This window comes from Amblyomma mixtum, chromosome 1 (genome assembly GCF_055824585.1).
Source record: "Amblyomma mixtum isolate Tamu chromosome 1, ASM5582458v1, whole genome shotgun sequence".
NCBI lineage: Eukaryota > Metazoa > Arthropoda > Arachnida > Ixodida > Ixodidae > Amblyomma > Amblyomma mixtum.
This window is the reverse complement of record NC_143012.1, coordinates 93,973,389-93,993,459: the sequence shown is the minus strand read 5'-3', so window position 1 is coordinate 93,993,459 and position 20,071 is coordinate 93,973,389. Positions and strand designations below refer to the sequence as shown.

Genomic DNA, 20,071 nt, shown 5'->3' with positions numbered 1-20,071 from the left:
CGACCGAGCGTGCAGAGCCTACTTATATCCTTCCCACACGGATTGCTCCACACGAAAAGTACGTCCGCCGTCGGCTGTACTTTTCGCGCACAGGCTTAGCGCAGCTGCGTTAAATTTCAAAGAAAATTCTGCCGCTAAGCATGAGCGTGTTGCCGGCGTCTCTTCGCCTTATTTCGGAAGCGAGGTTTTAAATTTGTAGCCTAGGTCGCGCGCCGCCTCACGAATACTGAACAGGCAGGCTAACGAAGCGGAGTGACCTTCAGTCGAAAGAAAGGGACGGCAACGCCCTTTTGGCACACTCTTAACAGGTCACGCAGGAATTCCAGCGGCTCGGCCGCGGCGGAGGCATCATTTTTTAGCTCTGGCCGCCGGCGCAACGCAATAAATCAGCGGCCGCGGAACAGAGTTCATTTGTAATGCGTTCGAGCAGACGACGTTGTTCTCGAGCAGCCGCTGTATGTGAGGCGGGCAGCGCAGACGACTACCTTTCTTGCGCCAGATTGTCGTCTGCTTGCAGCCCCGATGGAGAGAAAGGCGAAGAGGAAGAAAAAACAAAGAAAGAAAGAAAAGAGTTGGAGGAATCCATCTCCGAAAGCGATACGGAATTCCCGAAACACTGCTCAGTCCGGTCTTGGTTTCAGTTCTCCCCGTGATTAATGATGCGAGCTTTCACATTTCTCAGGGGACGGAGGCAGAGGAGAGAGGGAAAAAGAAAAGCAAAGCGAATCACGGAGCCGGCGTAGCTTTCATCCTGAATTAGGTACGGGAAATGGGAATGCCGTGGTTAGACCCCTTGGTGCGGTTTATTTGGGCCTATGTATTAGGCGAGTGAGTGGCAAAGTGTACGCCCTATTTCTTCCGAAACGCGCGGATAAATGCGATTTTGCGAAAGTGGGCTCGCACTGGAGATCGTGCTCGTGTTTGATGTCGCCGTGCTTTTTGGATTTATGTGACGTCAGAGAAAAATGAGCGATACGTCAGATGACGCAAGTTTTCTTGTTCTTCAGCTGGCAGCGAAGAAACTTTGTGAACTAGTTCGAACCATTACCCTTCGACACAGAATTCAGGATAATGTCGGGCTTGTGTCTTTCGCCGTCAAAGGTGTCTGATAGCCTGCTAGGGAAATGATTGTAGGTGTATCCTGTGTTTATATCAATTGCCTCAAAGACGGATTTAGCTCTCAATTTGTCTGCGTTGTTCTCTTCGCCAATCTCGCCATTTTATATTTCTTGTTTTTCCAGCCTTATCCTGCTAGCATTCCTTCTTTAATAGAGTTTTCGAAGTGCGCGCTCGGTATACTGCCATTGTAATTAACAGACAGAAAAATCAAGTACTTGAGAATACTTGACAGTGATCACGGTAATTTTGTGCATGGGCGTCTTTATTAAATCAGCAAAATGGAGCCAGGTAGGCCGTGGAGAAATTGATTTAATTTACCAACAGGAATTTCCAAAGCAGCTCTTTGTAGAAAGTAAACAAAAGCTGATGAAGCCGTCCTTTATTTTCGGGATAGCGTCACGTAGGCGTCAAGAACACAACAAAAGCGATGTGCAAAGACAGCACCAAAGCAGTGGCGAGCAAAAACAACGTCAGGGTCGCGACGGCAGACGTCATATACTGCCGACCGACACTGTACAAAGGTGCACCCGATATGGAATGTGTTTGGGGGGAGGGGGGCCTTTCCATGATGCAGCGCTGCAAAACTTGAGCCTGAACCTAAGAACAGTTTAGAACTGTAGATTTAGACAGGCGCTTTTTGAGGATACAGATAACAAAGCTCGACCAACAAACGTCGATGCGCTGGTTGAGTGTGGCGGCTTCTACGTTGCATGCGCGGCTGTTGATGGTGGCACCTACCTTAGGAGATGTGATACAGAATACGGCACGCGATAGGAAACTTTTAGACAGTCTATAGAGCGTCTATAGACTTCTGTCTATAAAGTCTATATCCTGTCTATAGACTACTCCTAGACAATGGTCTATAGGCAATACAAATGCCATATACAGTCTATACACAATCTACAGATTTATAGCCATACAATTTTAGTAGACTTTTGCCTATAGACAGTCTATAGACTATGAATAGACAAGAAGCAATATCTATAGGAAGTCAATAGAGTCAATAAGAAGTCTATAGACTCTCTATAGAACATTTTTATAAGAGACGATCTTCGGACTGAATTTCATAGGCCGCGACATGTCGGTGAAAAGTTGCGACGATGAGCGGCACCTATTACTGAAGAATGCTCACATAAGCGAGGTTGGGAGTGCTGTGCGATTAGTTCTCCGAGAAGGCAAACGTTCAGCTGATTCGAGCGCGTCGCTGCGGGACCCGCTTCGCGCCTCATCGCTGATCCGTCTCCTCTATACTACTGTCTCGCTTTTTCTCTGCAGATGGATTCATCGCAGTGACGATCATTTCTGGCGGCCGGTATCGTCCCTTGCGCGGGGCGCTGGCGAGGACTCTCCCCGCTCCCGTCTCGCGTCGCCGCCGCTTCATTTGGTTCCCCCCCCCCCCCCTGTCCGTCGAAAAGCTCATGAGTCATCCATTAGCAGCGACTCGTACCGACGACCACCGGTGGTCGTCGGCGTTGAAGGGAGCCTCCGGGCCTCGCTTGGGCAGGAGAAGAGAAATGCTGCGCCGTGCCGACTGCTGCCTGCGACGTACCGTGTTCTGATTAAGCATGAGGCCCTCCGGGCTTGACAGATGGAACCGACTGTGCCGCCACCTGTCGTGGAATTTTCGCACCGTTCCTTTTCCGACCGGCTCCAGTGAAATGGAGAGCACGCACGCGCATTCAGTCCATTGCAGCTGCTTTTTTTCAAACGTGAACCAATGGGAACGCACGTTCCGTAAATATCGCGCAGATCCCGTACATCGGGGCCTTTGAACAGTGATAGTTTGGAGCTTCGGTTGTCGTGAAAATGTTCGAAGGGTGCGTATTTATCAAAAAATGTACATTTAGAAAACGGTATTGCACAACCGGGTATAAAATAGGATAAACAGTCGGGGATCATCGCGCATTTATCCTGCGCGAAATAAAATATGAAAAATATAAAAAAATACGCCAGGAAACGCTTCCGCCTTGCAGCACTTAAAGGTGCACTGAAGAGGATTCTGAACTTGTCTTTTTGCCGCGGGAACTCGATCTACACGTTCCTAGCATTCTTAGAAACTGCAACTTATTGCCCTGTATGGCCGATTTCCCTAATTAAATCGAATTAACGTCCGGCTCCCGCCCTTTTTTTTGAATTCTGCCTCGTACGATGGGCGGAGTCGACCAACGCGTGAAGTTCCTTTCAGCCAGCTCCGTGGAGGCTTTGCTTTCGCTTTATTTTGTTTTTTAGGTTTCCATGAATAAATAGTTTCATTCGCAGATAATATAGCCGCAAAATAAGCCCGCAGAAATAAAAATACGCGCGGACTATTTGCTACTACGGACTACTACGTATTACTCCGCCGATGGCAGAGCGGCAAGCCGCCACGGGACTGGGTGAAAGACACTCCACGCGTTGGTCGACTCCGCCCACCGTACGAGGCAGAATTCAAAAAAAAGGGCGGGAGCCGGACGTTAATTCGATTTATTTAGGGAAATTGGCCACACAGGGCAATAAGTCGCAGTTTCTAAGAATGCTAGGAACGTGTAGATCGAGTTCCCGCGGCAAAAAGACAAGTTCAGATTCCTCTTCAGTGCACCTTTAACAGAGCCAAAGTGCCCCTTGAATTTTAACCGCGCCGATTTCCGTCTCCTCCTCCGCCTCCGCACAGCCATTGTGTGGACGGCCGAACGGCTCAACCGTTATCGTGGTGCTCCCAGTGCATTGTGTGGGAACTGCGACAGCCATGGCGTCGAACCAAGCACAACTGAACCTTTTCGCTTGTATATCCAGGCTTAACCAGAGCTAAGCCGCTGCCTAATTTTCTTCTCGCCTTGAAACCAATACGTTTATCTGTGACATGTCCAGCATTTTTGGACAAATAATTTGAACATTGGAATATTGTAAGACACTGTTATGGCAATATTCAAGGAAATGGTCCATCCTTGCGACGTGTAGCAAAATCTTTCTTTTGAAGTTTTTCCGTCGCTCGCATCCAGCAGTTCAGACTGCGATAGAAAACCAGTTGGGAACGCTTTTGACGACAACAAAACTGTTAATAGCAAAAAAGAAAACAACAACGACGCAAGCCTGCCTAGGCAAGATCTGCGGATATGTTCGCTGTTACAGTGAAATCTTATGATGCTCGAAAAAATCGCGTTCATAAACTATTTCCCGTTTAAAAATTCTGTCGTCCAGAATTTCTGGCTTTCAGAGCCAGAGTCCATCCTCTTGCTTCTGATTTGCTTCCCTCGTTCACCGTTTCTTTCCTTCCTTCCTTCCTTCCTTCTTTCCTTCCTTTCTTCCTTCTCTCCTTCCTTCCTTCCTTCTTTCTTTCTCCTTTTCTTTCTTCCTTTTCTCTTTCTCTCTCGTTCTCTTTCTTTCTTTTTCTTTTCTTTCCTACTTTCTTTTTCCTTTTCTGTTCCCTTTTTCTTCATTTCTTTATCTTTCTTTCTTCCTCTCTTTCTTGCCTTCTTTCTTCCTTTCGTCCCTTCCTTCCTTCCTTCCTTCCTTCCTTCCTTCCTTCATTCATTCTTTCTTTCTTTCTTTCTTTCTTTCTTTCTTTCTTTCTTTCTTTCTTTCTTTTTCCTTTTCCTTTTCTTTGTTTTTCTTTTCCCTTTTCTTCCTTTCTCTCTCTCTCTCTTTCATTCTTTCTTTTTTCCTTCTTTCTTTCTTTCCTTCTTATCGTCCCCTCTTCCCCTCCTATCCGCCCCAATCTCACTGGCTCAACGCGCCCTGGGGCACCTTTCACCCTACCTGCACTGCGTATTCCACCCAGTTTGCTCTCCTCTGTAGCGGCCATTTTCATCCTCACTGGCGTATATTTCATGGCGACCAAGATTGCGCTAAGGGGCGTATGTCAAGTCCGTCGCGCCAGCCTTACGTCACACTTACACATATAACCTGGAGAATGCAGACCCTCTCATCAAGCAAAGACCGGTGTATTTTTTGTCATTTAGCACCGGGGGCCGCTTATTACTGCCCTCGGCTAGTCGTCCCCGGCAGTGAATTTATTATGCGGCAGTTTCGGTATTGCTCAACCGCCTTTACTGCTGTCGAGCCGCGTCGTGTCTGCTCTGAGTGCCGTTAATAACACCTATGCAATACCCTGCGCTTAACATCGTGCAGCAGCTCCTAAAGCACTTGCGTTGTTTAGAGAAGTGATAAAGGGCCAACAATTAGTTTTCTCTTTAAAAAAATAAACACTGCAGATGTGCTTGCCGGCGGTTATCATAATCTTTTGCAATTTCTCTTTCCCACCTGGCAACTAATATTCGCGCTCTTATGGTAGAATTTTCGCTTCGAGGACTGGAGGTTGTCGATTGCTCGGGTCTTACCCAACAATTCTGTACGAAAGCATTTTTGAATGGGAAAAAGTTGTTGAGCGCAGGTTTTCATACATTGTGAGAGTTCGCAATAACAATGAATATATCTTCAGATCTCCCGTGAGCAGGCTTACACCTTTTTGCTGTTAAAGTGTTTGCTATCGTCATTAGCGTTCCCCGTATTGGTTTTCTGTGGTAGTCTTAACGGCTCGATGGGTGCGATGGAAACACTTTAAAAGATATTTTGTTTCGCATCGAAATATGTGACCATTATCTTGCATGTTTCCATAATAGTACCCTACAATATTCCAGTACTCAAAACTTTTGTCCAAAATTGTTCGACATGAATAAACAGGGGTCGCCTTTAACTGTCGAATTTTTAATGCTACTTTGCTGAAGCGGTCGGTTTTTACTCCTCTTGCAGACGAAAATGTTTTTCCCGCTGCAAGTTTATCTTCAAGGCTTCTCATTTCAGTGGCGCCATTGGGTCGAAAATAATAGCTTTTAATAGCTTTCTTCGAAAATAACTCACTGTGGCCGATCAAATAGGAGATCTTTTCAGTATATGTCAGCTGAAAACAGGTCGTTTAGGAACAAGGTTTGTAGTTGTATACAATTTGGGGTGGCGCTCGTATGTGACGCTTCGGCGAAGTTGGAACGTGTGTAGTCTGCAACCATGTAGGCCCATTCATTATTCGCCTATGGTAAGGAACGAGGTGAAATGCTGCTGCCTGCGCAGCTACCATTTTCGCCACTCCGATATGAAATGCCGCCTCAGTAAAGGTTTTCCAGTCCTAATCGATTAGGCGCGGTATACAGAGGCCGGAGCTGCATTTCGCGAATAAGAAATGCTTAGCGCACATGATGAAATCTGTAACAGGTCATGTACTCTCTTTACCAAAAGTAACCCTAGCAACAAGTTCTTGCTTCTCAACCGTTTAATGGAGCCTTTACGGCACCCTTGAAGTCCGAATGGTGCAAGGACAATAGTTCACCTTACTCTACACTGATTCAGAGCTTAATGGCTGCGATAAGTGCTTCGCTACACGGCTAGGATACAAACCACTTGTGCCCGGTTACTTTTGGTCAAGAGGGTGCCTCGGTTTAATAAGCATTTTCTAGTAAAGAAAAACGCTCAGCCACCGGATGAATCAGGCTCGCGGAAAGATCGAAACGAAGAAGAGATGAAAACCTGCTCGCGGGGAGAACGTGGAGACGGGCGAGGCCTCACGCAAAAGAGGATGAGCCCAGCACCCGTATCTGTTTCGCTATCGCTGTTTCCGCAACCATTTATTTCTCGACAGATCCCGCCGAGATTCGGATCCCGAAACGCGCGGCCCGTCTCGCGGCGTCCGTCTTCAGGTCTCCTCCCCCCCCCCCCTCCCCCCACCCGCTTGTCTTCTATCAGCTACTCGCATCTGTCAGTGGGAGGACTTAATAGAATGGCTATACGCACGCTTCCTCTCCTCCGGTTTTTGTTTCTCTTTCCGAGTCTCTTATCCTGCGGCTCTCTTGTTCTATGCGCTCTGCGCGCGAGCTTTCATTACTGCGTAATAGCGTCGCTCACGCGAGGCTGTACAGCGAAACGAGGCTCGGCGAGAACAACGTATGCAAAACAAAAAAAGAAAGCGAGGCGTGACGGAGCGCTTACGCCTCGGCCGCGGGGCAGACGACACCGCGAACAATGGCGCGAACGCAGACGACGACACGGACCTCACCGGTCGTCTGCTCGCTCGCCTCGGTGGCGTTGGGTGTCTCAGTCATTAACAGTGGGAGTCAAACGGGAGCACAAACGAGTTCGCAAAAGAGCGGTGGACTGGGTGTGCCTTCATTTTTATTGCAGGAGGGACGAAGAGGGATTCGGGCCGCTTGGGTGGCGGTGGTCGCGTGCGTGCAGGTGCTCGGGTGAGCCCTATACGTTGCGCTTTTAGGGTTTACACTATCGCCCGCGCAATTGCGTCTTCTCTTCTTTTTGTTTTGCCCGCGGTGTCTCCGGTTCGGAAATAGCACGAAGTAGATGCTCTGTTTTTGTTCTTTCGGCGCTGTACGGCGTCGGTGGCGTGCCAGCGACTTTCTGATGGCCGGCTGCTTGCGAACAGTTCAAGCTCCGGTTCCTACTGACCGAGCATGACGAGAGTGGTCGTGGAAGCGTAGCACTCAGCTGTCGTTCGATGTCGCATCTCATGCAGTCAACGGCAGGAACAGTTTAACAGTTTGTATCGGCTGTGGGGAATTCCGTCTATATAGGTGTATGGAGTAGTGTAACGGAGCTCACTAAATAATTTTGTATAGCAGGTGGCTCTGCAGTGGTGTGAATTGTGTTCCGTTTTTTACGCTCTCTTGTATTGTATGCTCGAAGAGGCGTGTTCATTCTTGTTTATATATGCATTCTTTTCTTCATTTTCCGCCCTGTAATGACCCTCGAATGAGGGTTGACAGTTTTCATAAATAAATAAAAATAATTTTCTCCTTCCACTTTATATAACGCGCATCCCTGTTCCCCTAGCGCTGAGTCCCACTCCGGCACTGTCTCTCTATTCACATTCCCGCCTTTCGTCCTCTCTCTGTCTCTCAGTGCGTCTGGAATGAGCCGTGCGTGCGGAGAGTAGCCTCACTTTAATGCGGAATCTGTAGTTAGTAACCCCGAATGAGTTAACCCGTTTCTATCGCATTTCGACTGTCTTCCAAACTGTTTGTGTCCGCTCGACGTTTATATCCGGGATGGGGTATGGTCCCAAAGCAAGGTCATTTTTTTTTTTTTTTGGTGCCTCGCTATCATTACTTGGAATGCTCTCAGAGGCCCTTCGAGCGTTACATACAGCGAAGGGGCGAATCATGTAGTACGGGCAGCACAGTTTGTCGGCCTTGGAAAGGGAGAATACAAAGTAGAATTCAGGATATAAAGGTACATTGGCTTCAGAGAACTGGAAAAAAAAAAAATCATTTGTAGTTGAGCTTTGGGCTAATCACGAATTATCGTACGCTAATATGTTTAGCCCTAGTTTTGAATGGTTTGTCTTGATTTGCTATGTTTTTGCATGATTTGAACGGGTTTACCTTGGTTGATATATTATATGCTGTAAGTTTGCGTGATATCGCATCATTTTCGACTTGTCCTACGGTAAGAATGGTCATTCTCTACATTCATTTAATCTTGGAAGTGCTCAAACCACTCCTGGCGGAGTGGTGCAGCGTTTAAGCGATACGCCTCTGTCCTGCGGTGGCAGGTGCAGTCGGCCTCTTAAGACCCCACGTTGCTCAATCTCGAGAGGCTTCTCGCGAGCAATCGTTCATTTAACTGGCACCTGCCACGGCGGGCAGTTTGCTCACAATCTGGTGGGCAGCTCGTGATGACGTCACCTGGTCACGTTACCTAGGTGGCCCACCTGCCACCAGCTCTTCCAGGTCGCGGAGCAGACGAACAGACGAAGGTTTTCGCCGGAGTAAAAAAAGCGCGTAGTAATACGCAGCAGAAAAAGTGTACGAACACTGGTACGCTGGCCCGAAACCAGCGAAGGAAAAACAGGAAGGAATGTGGCTAGGGCTGTGTCCTTGCTTTTGCGGTAGCCATCGAGTCGGCATTCTTGTCGCAAGTTTATGCTAGTTTCTGGACGAGCAGCGCCGCTGGAACGGCCGGCACGGAGAACGCCAGCCGACATCCATTGCGGATCCCAGAGAATGCGGTCGTTCTCGCAGGCGCGCATCCGTCGCCATTCCAAGGGTTGTCCTGGCAGGGGCGATCGTTTTCTTTGCTTCCGCTCTTTTGCTTTTCGCTCTCGATTCTCCTTGGCTTCTTCCCTTCTTCCTTTTGCTTGGCCCCTCGCTCGCACGTCTTCCCGGGAAACGGTCCGGTGTGTGGGACCATCGCGTGTCTCCGGTCATAAGGAACAGGAAATAGCCTGTGCGGGACAGATCCCTTGCGCGCGTCGCACTCATTTTCGTCTGCTGCCTCTTCTCCGTTCCTTTCTCGCGGGTTCTTCGTGCGTGCGTCGTCTGCTAACTGCGCCGTGCGTCGTCTGCTAGCTGCTCCGGCAACCGTCGCGCCACTGCGTCCGCGATCCCACGCGAGGTGTACACAAGGGCACCCATTCAACGCGCATGCGCGGACTGGGGCGAGGCTGGGAAGGGGGGGAGACAGAGAAGGGAACGTGAGCCAGTGTGTCCATTAGTGGAGCGCGCCTTCTCATCATACCTGCTAGCTAACTCAATCTGCTCTATGCTGCGCTTTCTAGGTCGGCTCTTTTTCCTCTTTTTTTGTTAGTTGCCCCAGCATACTGCATACTGCATACCATGCAGTAGCTGGCGAGCGGGTTCTGCCAACCTACAGTTCGTCCACAGGCGCAGGCACGCGTAACGCTGTGGGTACCCCACCATTTTCCTTCGAAATCTCTCCTACTCCGCTGCCCTTTGTCCGACTGTGGAAGTGGCTGGCTTTGAAATGACACGCTGTCCCGGTTACACCGTGTGCCTGGCGTTACGCTTTCTCGGCTGCACGTGGTCTCCATTGCGTGTGTCTGGCCTCTCTTCCGACCTCGTCTGTCGCCCTCGTGTGCTGACCGTAACCCATAATTTTCTCGTCCTGCTCAGCGTAACTTATTCGCATCTTTTCCCCCGGCCTCCGGGATTCCGCGGACTAAACAGGCGTGCGCTCACATACCTCGTTTGTGAAACCTCGTCGTCAATCCCCTTGAAACGTAGTAGTTGTCGGGATCTTATATGCCTTCAGCATGAACGCTTCTGAACGCCTTCTGCCGGAGGCCATGACGGTGACCGTGTTTCTCCTGGGAGCATCTGGTAGCATGATCCCAGCCTCCCAGTCGTGTCGCTTTGCTGGCGCTGATCTTAGGTAATCTTAGCTTTTCTCACCAGAATTGGGAAATTAGGGATGGGAGAGGTATCTGAGAAGCCTGCTCTGGGCGCATGATCATTATGCTGTTTAGATTATGCTCTTTAGATGCACGCTTAGTCGGAGTCGCTAACGAGAACTCGCAGTCGTCTTTCGCTTTTCCTTTCTCTTTTTTTTTTTCCTCAATCACTCTCGGCTATGTGGTGAACAACTGACCCGCTGTCAAGGTATGTTTGTTCTGAGCTAGAAGTCATTGGTGGCGAAACATCCAAGCCGAGTCGTTGCCATGCTGTGCTTGCTGAACCCGTTCACGTATTCCGCGGCCTGTAAATCCCTCCAGCGCGAAAAGAACGCCCACTTTCGCAGTCCGAGACAGCACGAAGCTCTGCAAGCACAAACGGCTCGTCTGGGAGGCCTGCACGGCCGCATCTAAAAGGATGCGCGTACTCGGGGAAGTAAATAAGGTGCAGGCGCCGGAGAATGGGGGCCAGTTAAGCGGAGATTGAGGGCGCTACTTTTCTCTTTGTCCCTGGCCAAAAACTTCGCGCCGAGAAAAGTAGGACTCTGTGGGGGTGAGCTAATAAAAGGCTTCAAAGCAAGCAACAACCGGGGGGCCGGAAGACAATGGCGGGAAGTCTTCTTCCCCAACGGCGCCCGTTAGTTTGAGTCTTTAGGGGGAGGCAGTCCGCCTCGCCTGGCGTTGTCCGCGTCGTCGTCTGCTGCCGCCGTCTGCGATTGCCTTCGTCTTTTGCTTCTTTTGCCGGGCGTCACTCGGAGGACCAGTGCTCGGGGAGCGTCGGTCTTGTTCAATCTCCTTCGCCCGGGCTTTCTCGGCCCTTGTCCGAGAGTATTCTTCAAGGAGGGAAAGTGCCTTCGGTTTGCGCCTCTCTCCTCCTCCCCCCCCCCCCCCCCTCCCCACTGGACCTGTGGGCGGGCGGCAGCTAGTGGACCCTGGCGGGGAACCATGGATGGTTTGGCGCGTGAGAAATTACGGTCGCTTCCTCGCGAAATCCAAATGGTTCCGAGGGTCGGAACTGGGGAGCTGCCGCTGTTTGCCTCGGCCGCTGTTTTTTTCTTCTTCTTTGCCTTTGTGGCACCCACTGCTCGTATTTGTATTTTTTCTTTCCTTTCCTCTCTATTCCCGTTTCGTCGTCCATTTCTGGCTTGTTGTTTCTCGCGTCGCAGTTGCGAGTTTTCTTGCTCCCTTTGCTGGGGCGCTGCTGCGGAAGTCGGCGTTGCCGCCTTCTACTCGTGGTCCGCTTTTTCCTCCCTCTTTCTTTTCGACGTTGTTGTGCTTTGCAGCGGGCGTCCTTCGCTTTCCCGCCTCTTTGGCTTGGCTCTCCCCCTGATGGATCAAGGAGAGTTGCCTGTCCGGCAGTTGGGTTTACTTTTTGCTTCGTCATCCTCCTCCTCCTCTCGAACGTTCCTCGCCAGACTCCTTGGTTGAGTTCCCCTCTCTTCGTGGGCACTCCTGTCGGCCCTGATTTGCTCGGTTTCCGTTGGACTCCCTTTTTGCGTTTTCGTTTATTTGTCATTGGAAGACTTCTGGGCCCTCTCCGGACCACGTCGAGAGCAGAGCGCGGCGTGTCCGAGGCACGCGTCTGTTCAGCTTCTTGATCCGTTTCTTTTTTTCTCTCTCGTTGTTCCCTGGCTGGACGAAATCGACGTTACAAGGTCAAGTTATGTTGTGTGAACGAACGTGCTACAGTTTCCACCGGGCGTAAAACCTACGCAAGCAAGGGAATAATAAGGGAGTAATTACTCATTGACATCCACCCGAGCGCAGCCATACGGCTACAAAGGAAAGCAATACAGCTTTCTCAGAAGCTTCGTAGTTAAAGAAAAATTCGTCCTGGTCCGGGGTTCGAACCCGGAACCACCGCTTCACCGGAGCAGTCGCTCAGTTCCCACTTCGTGTTATTGATCAATTCGTTCTCGCCCTACCATAAGCTTGCCGTCCCGGTTAGCTCAATTGCTAGAGCGACTGCTCCGGTGAAGCGGTGGTCTCGGGTTCGAGCCCCGGACCAGGACGAATATTTCTTTAACTACGAAGTTTCCGAGAAAGCTGTATAACTTTCCTTTGTAGCCGAATGGTGGCGCTTGGTTGGATGTCAGTGAATAATTACTCCCTTATTACAAATCTACTCCACCTTGGGGGATTCCCCTGAATATTTGACCAAGCAAGGGAATAAACGAGGCATGGTGTCCACTGTACATGTCGATAGTGGTGTGTGCGCATCGTAAATGTGCTTGACAGTCTTCATCTTCCTTAAACTTCAGCTGCTCGAGTTTTGTGCCAAGTTCGTCCACGTTTCGTACTCGGTCGTTTTAACCGGTTTCACTTGTTCCCAGTTGTGGTACTCAGCGGCTCACAATTAATCTTCATCGCAATCCGCATGCAGCGTCGACCGCAGCCCAGCGCGTGTCCGCGACCCAGGGCCCTTCATCATGGAGGTGCGATCGCGAATCGCTCCGCGCCTTCCTTGCGCCCGCACTTTCCGCTCCTCCTTCATTGCTCTTTCCTTCATTTCGCCGCCGGATGAGCTCCGCGACCACATCCGGATGCCGAGAAGCGGAAGTTACTTCCGCCCATCGGCGCCTCTCGTCTCATGATCCCCCCCGCTCGTTACCTCGTTTGTTCGCCGCTACTGCCGGACGCCTCCGCCGGTGCGTGCGTGTGTTTGCGGCGGAAGGATGCGTTCTGCTCGGCGCGTCTTGGAGTCATCTATGAGCCAGCGAAGAGCAGCGGCAGAAGGAAGAAGAAAAAAGAAACACAGAACGATGGAAACGGCACCGACTCATCGCACGGGAGGAAAAGCCGATGAGCTGCCTTTTCCGGCCCGGAATGGCTTCTGGATTGGCTCTAATCCAGCTCTTCTCTTCTTGTTGGCCTCTGGTCGCTTCCGAGCTGCCCGGCGATGATGCGGCTTCGTTTGGCGCCGCTGAATTACGCCGTAGGCGGCTTCTGTCTCTGTCATATCTTATTTTCTTTTCTGCACCGGCAAAGTGCAATGCTACGAGGTCTGTGTAGTTCCCTGAGGTCCCTGCCAAGTTTGGTAACTGGTAGTTGAAGAACGATCATGCCTTTTGTAATAACCTGTAATAGCTTAAGAAGCTGCAGCTCCGCGAGCGCCAATGCTAATGTCACGCGTCTAACTTTGGGTATCTTTCTGGCGAGAGCGGCAGCGTAGAAACCGAGCCTCAAAGTGAAGTGGGCAGTTCTAACTCAGCAATTTGAAAATAAAATGTCTTCGTGGTTGGACTCGTATTGCCTCTTTTATTGCTTTCTTCTTTCCTTTTAGTTTTGTTCATACCGTCGTGGCGTTATTAGATGCGCATGAAGACTTAAAACAACTACACCGCGTCTTACATAAATCTAAAAAAATTCCGAGCGCACGAGAATGAAACGAGGACTGATAGAAAGGACACACACCACAAAGCGCCGTCCGTCATCAGTCCTCGTTTCATTCTCGTGCGCTCGGAAATTTTTGAGATGTGTAACCAACTAGCCCGCCAGTTCGTCCTGAGCGTCTTCTATACCGCGAGGAATGTGAGAAAAAAAATATAAAAATATTGGAAACGCTTTGCTGGCAAACTCATCACCCTTTATGTTACGGCTGACTCTTTGATGCGATCTCAGAGGTCGGTTCGGGGTTGGGGCTGTTATGCAGCATGTCTTTCTGTACACAGTTGTGACGACAAATTAGCAGTTTGCTTCGAATGGATGCCAGTTGTAGTAGCCCCCTTCCTCACTTGTGAGAGCCCCCACAGCGACGGCTAGGTAAACATCAACCGTGGTCCACGTGTACCACTGCCACGTCGAGGGCATGACGCAAGACATTGCCCAGAACACTTCCCAGGCTCTGTAGCCTGCGTTGCGAACGTGATTGGTGCACAGGCCAGGAATGACTGACTGTCTGATGCCTTTATTTGGCCTTCCACATCAGACCGGGCTGGGGAGGGGGAAAGGAGACGTTGGTGGGGGCCACTTCTCTGCGAGGTGTGCCGGGCTAGAAATGAATATCGCGAAGCCAGACAGAGACCCAGTGGCGCTTTATCGCTGGCCTGCGCTCACACTCCCTTCGGATCGAACCTCCAGTGGAGGCAGGGCTGTCTTCGCCGGGGCCTCACGGGCGGAGATTCGCGGGATGCAACCCCTTCGAATGATTGCCCGCCTTGCATCGGAGGGAGGGGGGGGATCGGGATGCAGGGGAATAATCGAGTGGCGGTTATGTGAGCGGGGCTGGCCGGGGATTGCGTCGCATCCGGGCTCGGCCGTCTTTTGTTATCTCTGCCAGACACCTGCCTGCCCCCTCCTCCTCCCCCGGCATCCCCCCCCACTTCCCTTTCAATCCCTTCGGGGATGTCACCCAAGTCACTGTTGTGTTTCATGTGTGCTTGGCAGCCTGTGTGTGGCGATGAATCGAGGGAAGCAAACAACAGAGGAGTGGTAATAAAAGTAAGAATCCAGCTCGGCTCCATAAAGAGGCCTTCTTTTTTACTGAACGTGTTTAACAGTCTCGTCTGTTCGCCGAGTTCGCCGATTGATATGATGCGTGGTGATGATGATGATGTCCTCAGGCTTAATGGCACATACCCACGGCGGGGGATTGGCCAGGGTGCGTAGCAGATACAAACGCACTCATCTACAAGGAAAGGAGTATTTTGATAATTTAGAGACGTGTAGCTAGAATTTGTACAAAACAAAAATACGGAAAAGGAAAAGTAGTAGTAGTAGTAGTAGTAGTAGTAGTAGTAGTAGTAGTAGTAGTAGTAGTAGTAGCAGGAAAGTAGTGATGCGTGGCGTGCGCGCATGATCGGGGTTCATCAACTTCATCGTTGATGGGTGAACGGGTATCTACGGGCAAAAAGCAACGCTCTGGGCTGTGAAGAACGCTACGAGACAACATGAAGTTTAGCTTAGCTTTACCCTGACTTAAGTTCGAAACTTCGTATCTGTCTAGCAGAAGAACATTTGTGCTATCGTCCTGGCGTGGTTCAGTTTGTCGGCACCGCTATTACCGATTGGTTCGTCGGTTTCGTCGTCAGCGCTATATGGCAGAAGTGCGATGTTTCTCCACGTTTTCGAAAAAAAAAAAAAGTGGCTGTAGGGGAAAGTCTGCAGTGCATTTCCGCTTTGATTCGCGGTTCGCCGCATCTACCGCACGGAAGCATGTTCGGGCTAACGTCGGCGGAGCTCGGCTCTGTACCGATGAAGCTTGCATTTCGCCGTCCTTGTTGGTGTGTCGTCGTGAGAGCCGTGAGAGCAAACCCGTGTAAAGTCTGGCAGAAACTTCGCGAATGTTTTTCAGCCGTTGGCGCGCGCATCTCGTCAGCACGCGCGAGTTTGCTCTTCTCGCGGTTGACGAGCTACGTGTGAAGGAAGTATTGGTATACGACGGTAACAGGAGTGGGCGCCTTGTGGGAAGGGCGACGTGTTCTTTTTTTTTTTTGCTTTTCAAAACCGCGTGCTGGAAATGCGCTCCGCAAAAGTTGATGCGCATTAACCGTTATTACAGCGAGAAAGTTGCGTTGTCGTTTGCGCAGTAGGAACCACTCTAACATTTACTTTCTGTGAATATATGTTTTCTTTTTTTTCTTCGAAGGCTAGTTGGGAAGGGGGCAGAGGGATGTGCGTGAGATGAAAGCCGTTGACTATGCATCACCACGCTCATGCATCGGCACGCCAGCTCCCGACAAGATTATGCACTTCGACGCGAACCCAAACCTCGCGGCTCATGCGTAGTTGCCCGGCTTTGTATGCGTATCATGTAGGCTGCACTTGCCTACAAACAGCAACGGAAGGGCATAGCGAAGGTTTGGCAAAAGCCATACTAGCTGATTCACGCCTTGAAGGGCAAGACCGCGGTGCTATTTGCCTTCCGTGATTATAACACTTTGGGTGTTTTGTTCTGGAGGAAGAGTGGACGGTCAGTTACGATAATGTCTGTTCCATCATCATCATGACTACGCCCACAGCTGGGCTTCTCCCATGTCTCTCTCCAATTAACCCTCTCCTTTGCCAGTTGCAGCCACCGTATCCCCGCAAACTTCTTAATCTCATCCGCCCACCTAACTTTCTGCCGCCCCCTGCTATACTTGCCTTCTCTTGGCAAGCGTGTGTTCCACGGGTCCTTTAGTAACCACTAGTCATCTCCGCTTTCCCAGCGAAAATGCAGCTGCAGTATCGCTGCCAGGCTGCCCCGTCCGACCGTTGCAACAGAGAAGGACGGGACAAGGCTTGTGACAGATGCTGCGTATAACTTCGGCCGCTGCTCGGTTGTGACCTTAAAATATAAAGCAGAAATACTTTTCTCTCGTATAATAAGAGATAGCTTTCTCTTTTCGATGCGTTTTCTTCGGGCCGAGAATTTTTCGACGCTTTGTGCATGTTTTACGGGAAGCACGGCGGAAAACTACATGAAAACTTCTAAATGGCGCCTCGATGCACGCTAACATTGTTATTCCACAGAGCTTGTTTTTTTATTAATAAAGGAGTAATTACTCATTGAGCTTGTTTGTTTATCACTGGTTGATACGTGGCGACCAACTGACTGCATTGTTGATTAAAGAGTGCAGTTCGACCACGGTTCGGTGGTCTGGCACGTGAGGTGAATCTTTGTTGATGGCTGCGTTTTCCTGGAGCAGTTTAATCCCTGTTTCAAGCGCTCTGACCTTACAGTGTTCTAATAGAAGATTAGAGTCCATTGTAGCGAGACGGCAGGCAGATGGTTCTTAACAATCACAAAGTGAACAAACATGGCAAGGGAAAAGACATGTTCGTTATTTTTTTTTTATGACTCATAACTGAAGCCAACATTCATCGAAGCCAAGGAGCATAGGGGATGTTCTTTGTTAGACATAACTTCACCAGCGAAAGTACGAGACACCAGGAAAAGCAGAGCAAAGGACAACGCTGGACTAACAGTCCAGCGTTAGTCCGTTGTTAGTCCAGCGTTGTCCTGTGTTCTTCTTTTCCTGGTGTCTCGTACTTTGGCTAGTGAAGTTATGTCTGATGTATACCAACTAGCCCATATGTGCTAGTTATGTTCTTTGTTGTTATCATTTCCATGTAATCAACAACACAAATAAAATAAAGCGTCCCGTATGCTCCTTGGTTTTGGTAACTGTTGACTTCTGCCATGTTTGGGTGTCTTGATCACGGTTTACGGTTAGGAGAAGGTTAGTTCACACTGCTCGAAACCGCACTTGACGTTGTTCCCTCCCTGCCACGCAGGCGGCGGTCCCCTGTACAAGACGGCGTACGCCTGCGAGGGCAGCCAGCTGGGCTTCTCCTGCCCCGAGGGCCAGCTCATCTCGCTCATCCGGGCAAACTACGGCCGCTTCTCCATCTCAATCTGCAACGAGCACGGCACGCTCGACTGGAGCGTCGACTGCAAGTCCAACCGCTCCTACAACGTCATCAGAGAGAGGTGACGTACTCCTCCCCATCTCATCCTTGTAGCTAATGCGCATGCGCACTCGTCGTCTGCGGAACCACGGTTTGCGGCAGTGAGTTGTTGCCCTGGGAACAGGAAGAAAAACTGAAGAGGGAGCGTCACGTGACAGTATTGGCCGCTGGTCGTAAAAACATGTAACGCGGAATTTTTGCCCAGACGTGGCATGGCCAGGGCCGAGTCTTGGCCCTCACGTGGGGCCGACTTCGACGAGTTAGGAGATAGAAAGCGGTAAGGGAATGGCTTTAAGAGGGCTTCGCTTGCGGAGGTCGGCCACATGACATAAATCTCCCTCCTCATTTTTTTTTTTTTGTCCTGCTTGGCCAAGACGCACTGATTGTTGCCTTTGCTTCGTATGCCTTATTAGGTAGCTCTGTTTTCTGCTCCATAAAAGTAAAAGATGTCATGGCGTCCCTTCAGAAGAGAAAATTGGTTTCTGAGGAAACTTTCGCTTCTCATTTTTAATGTGCCAAGTTAGTTTGTATTCCAGAAGTCGCGCTGCGAAATGAACAATGGACTAATATATGGGAGTAGGGAGTAGCCATGCGCCAGCATGTATGTTTAAGCAGCAGAGGTGTGCACACTTACCGCATTGGCTTTTAGAATCGATATCTTTGCGGACGGCTGCCCGGACTGATAGCACGTACAAATGCGGGTAGTTGTCTTCAAACTAGAGCCGTGGCGGTAGCAGTAATGGTGGCCACGTAGTGAAAAAGTTTATAACAGTACCAATAAAACAACACTGGAAGGGGAGCATGGTCTGGTGGTAGAAGAGTACCACGAGGCGGTGATGCTGCGGCGAGGCATTGGGCCCTGCTGGCGGACGCGTAGACCACTTCACAGAGTGAACAACCAGGGAACGTATTAACGCGTAGTAGGCGGAGGTTTACGGAGGTAGGCGGAGGAGGAGGCGGCACGTCAGGGCGTGAGCGCGAGTGAGTGCCGGATGATGCGGCACTTCTGCATGTCGGAAGGAGGCTACGAACCACCTATACGTTAACAAAGGCGCCGTGGTTGCTGACAGAGTTGATTGATGAGGGCTGATCAGCTTGCGGAACAACAGGCTGTTCTAGTGTGGGCAAACATGGACGAGGGAAGTCCTGGCAGATAGGAGACGCAGGCTCTGTATTTGGAGGCGGCCCACTTAGCCGAGACGCAAGCGCGTATAAGGGTGTGAGTGCTGCTAAAGCACTGCTCACCGGCAGTGGGCAGTAGCGCTTTTTGTTGGTTTTAACTGAGTGAGTGAGTGAGTGAGTGAGTGAGTGAGTGAGTGAGTGAGTGAGTGAGTGAGTGAGTGAGTGAGTGAGTGAGTGAGTGAGTGAGTGAGTGAGTGAGTGAGTGACAGTGAGTGAGTGATGGCGAGTGAGTGTGTGAGTGATTTGGTTTGGTTTATGGGGTTTAACGCCCCAAAGCGACTCAGGCTATGAGGGATGCCGTAGTGAAGGGCTCCGGAAATTTCGACCACCTGGGGCTCTGTGAGTGAGTGAGTGAGTGAGTGAGTGAGTGAGTGAGTGAGTGAGTGAGTGAGTGAGTGAGTGAGTGAGTGAGTGAGTGAGTGAGTGAGTGAGTGAGTGAGTGAGTGAGTGAGAGTGTTAGTGAGTGAGCGAGCGAGCGAGCGAGGAAGCCAATGAATGAATAAGATCTTGGTTACAATTTTTGAAACCAAGGAATGAGCAAGTGGTTGCATTAATATATAAAGGAATTAACGAATGTGCGAATTAACGCGCTCGCGAAGGGTTGAACATGCTAGGGAAACAGAAAAAGAGCGGATAGACTAATAAAAAGCCATTTAGTCAACGTTAAGACACCGTATGATGAAGTGGTTGATTAAATAAAGAGTGCATTAACGAATGACAGCAGAGCGCGGCCATTGGACCCATAATTTGGAGACTTTATCGCGGGCACTTTGTTATCTCTAGGCGCTGGAAAAGCGGCTTTATGTCTGGTGATAACTCCGCTCGATGCTTGTGTAGAGACCTTCCGAATCCAGTTTATAGTCGGTCTAGACCGGACGATCCTCTCCGAACTTTCTTATAAAGAGGCCGGTAGCGGTTGGACAAACTACCGGAATCAATCTTGTGCGCTCACGGGACATTTTATTATTATATATAGCCTATCATTTTTATTTCTTCTCCATTGCAAGCGGCAACAAGTCGTCTGCGCGCAGCCTGGGTGACTCTGGCAGCGAAACGGAAAAATTGCGGTCTGGCCTGCCGGGCGCTCTCCGTTAGTGTGTCCCTCGGAGGACCACTCGGACCGCGTTTTCATTTTGAAATTCCACGCCAGCGATACACATATTTCACACAAAATTGAGCCGTCAGAACTGCGACTTCCTTTCGGAGAGA

At 50.1% G+C, this 20,071-nt stretch overlaps 1 protein-coding gene across 6 annotated transcripts in view; it reads left to right on the top strand.

Moving 5' to 3' along the window:
• The window catches only part of LOC149367237 (latrophilin Cirl-like), a 412,262-nt gene that overhangs the window by 286,255 nt on the left and 105,936 nt on the right, over positions 1–20,071 (top strand). For all 6 annotated transcript variants that reach the window (XM_089554668.1, XM_089554675.1, XM_089554655.1 and 3 more), the window contains one exon: positions 17,507–17,702. In XM_089554668.1, the coding sequence (XP_089410794.1) occupies positions 17,507–17,702 (196 nt within the window). The remainder of the gene's footprint in view (positions 1–17,506; positions 17,703–20,071) is intronic.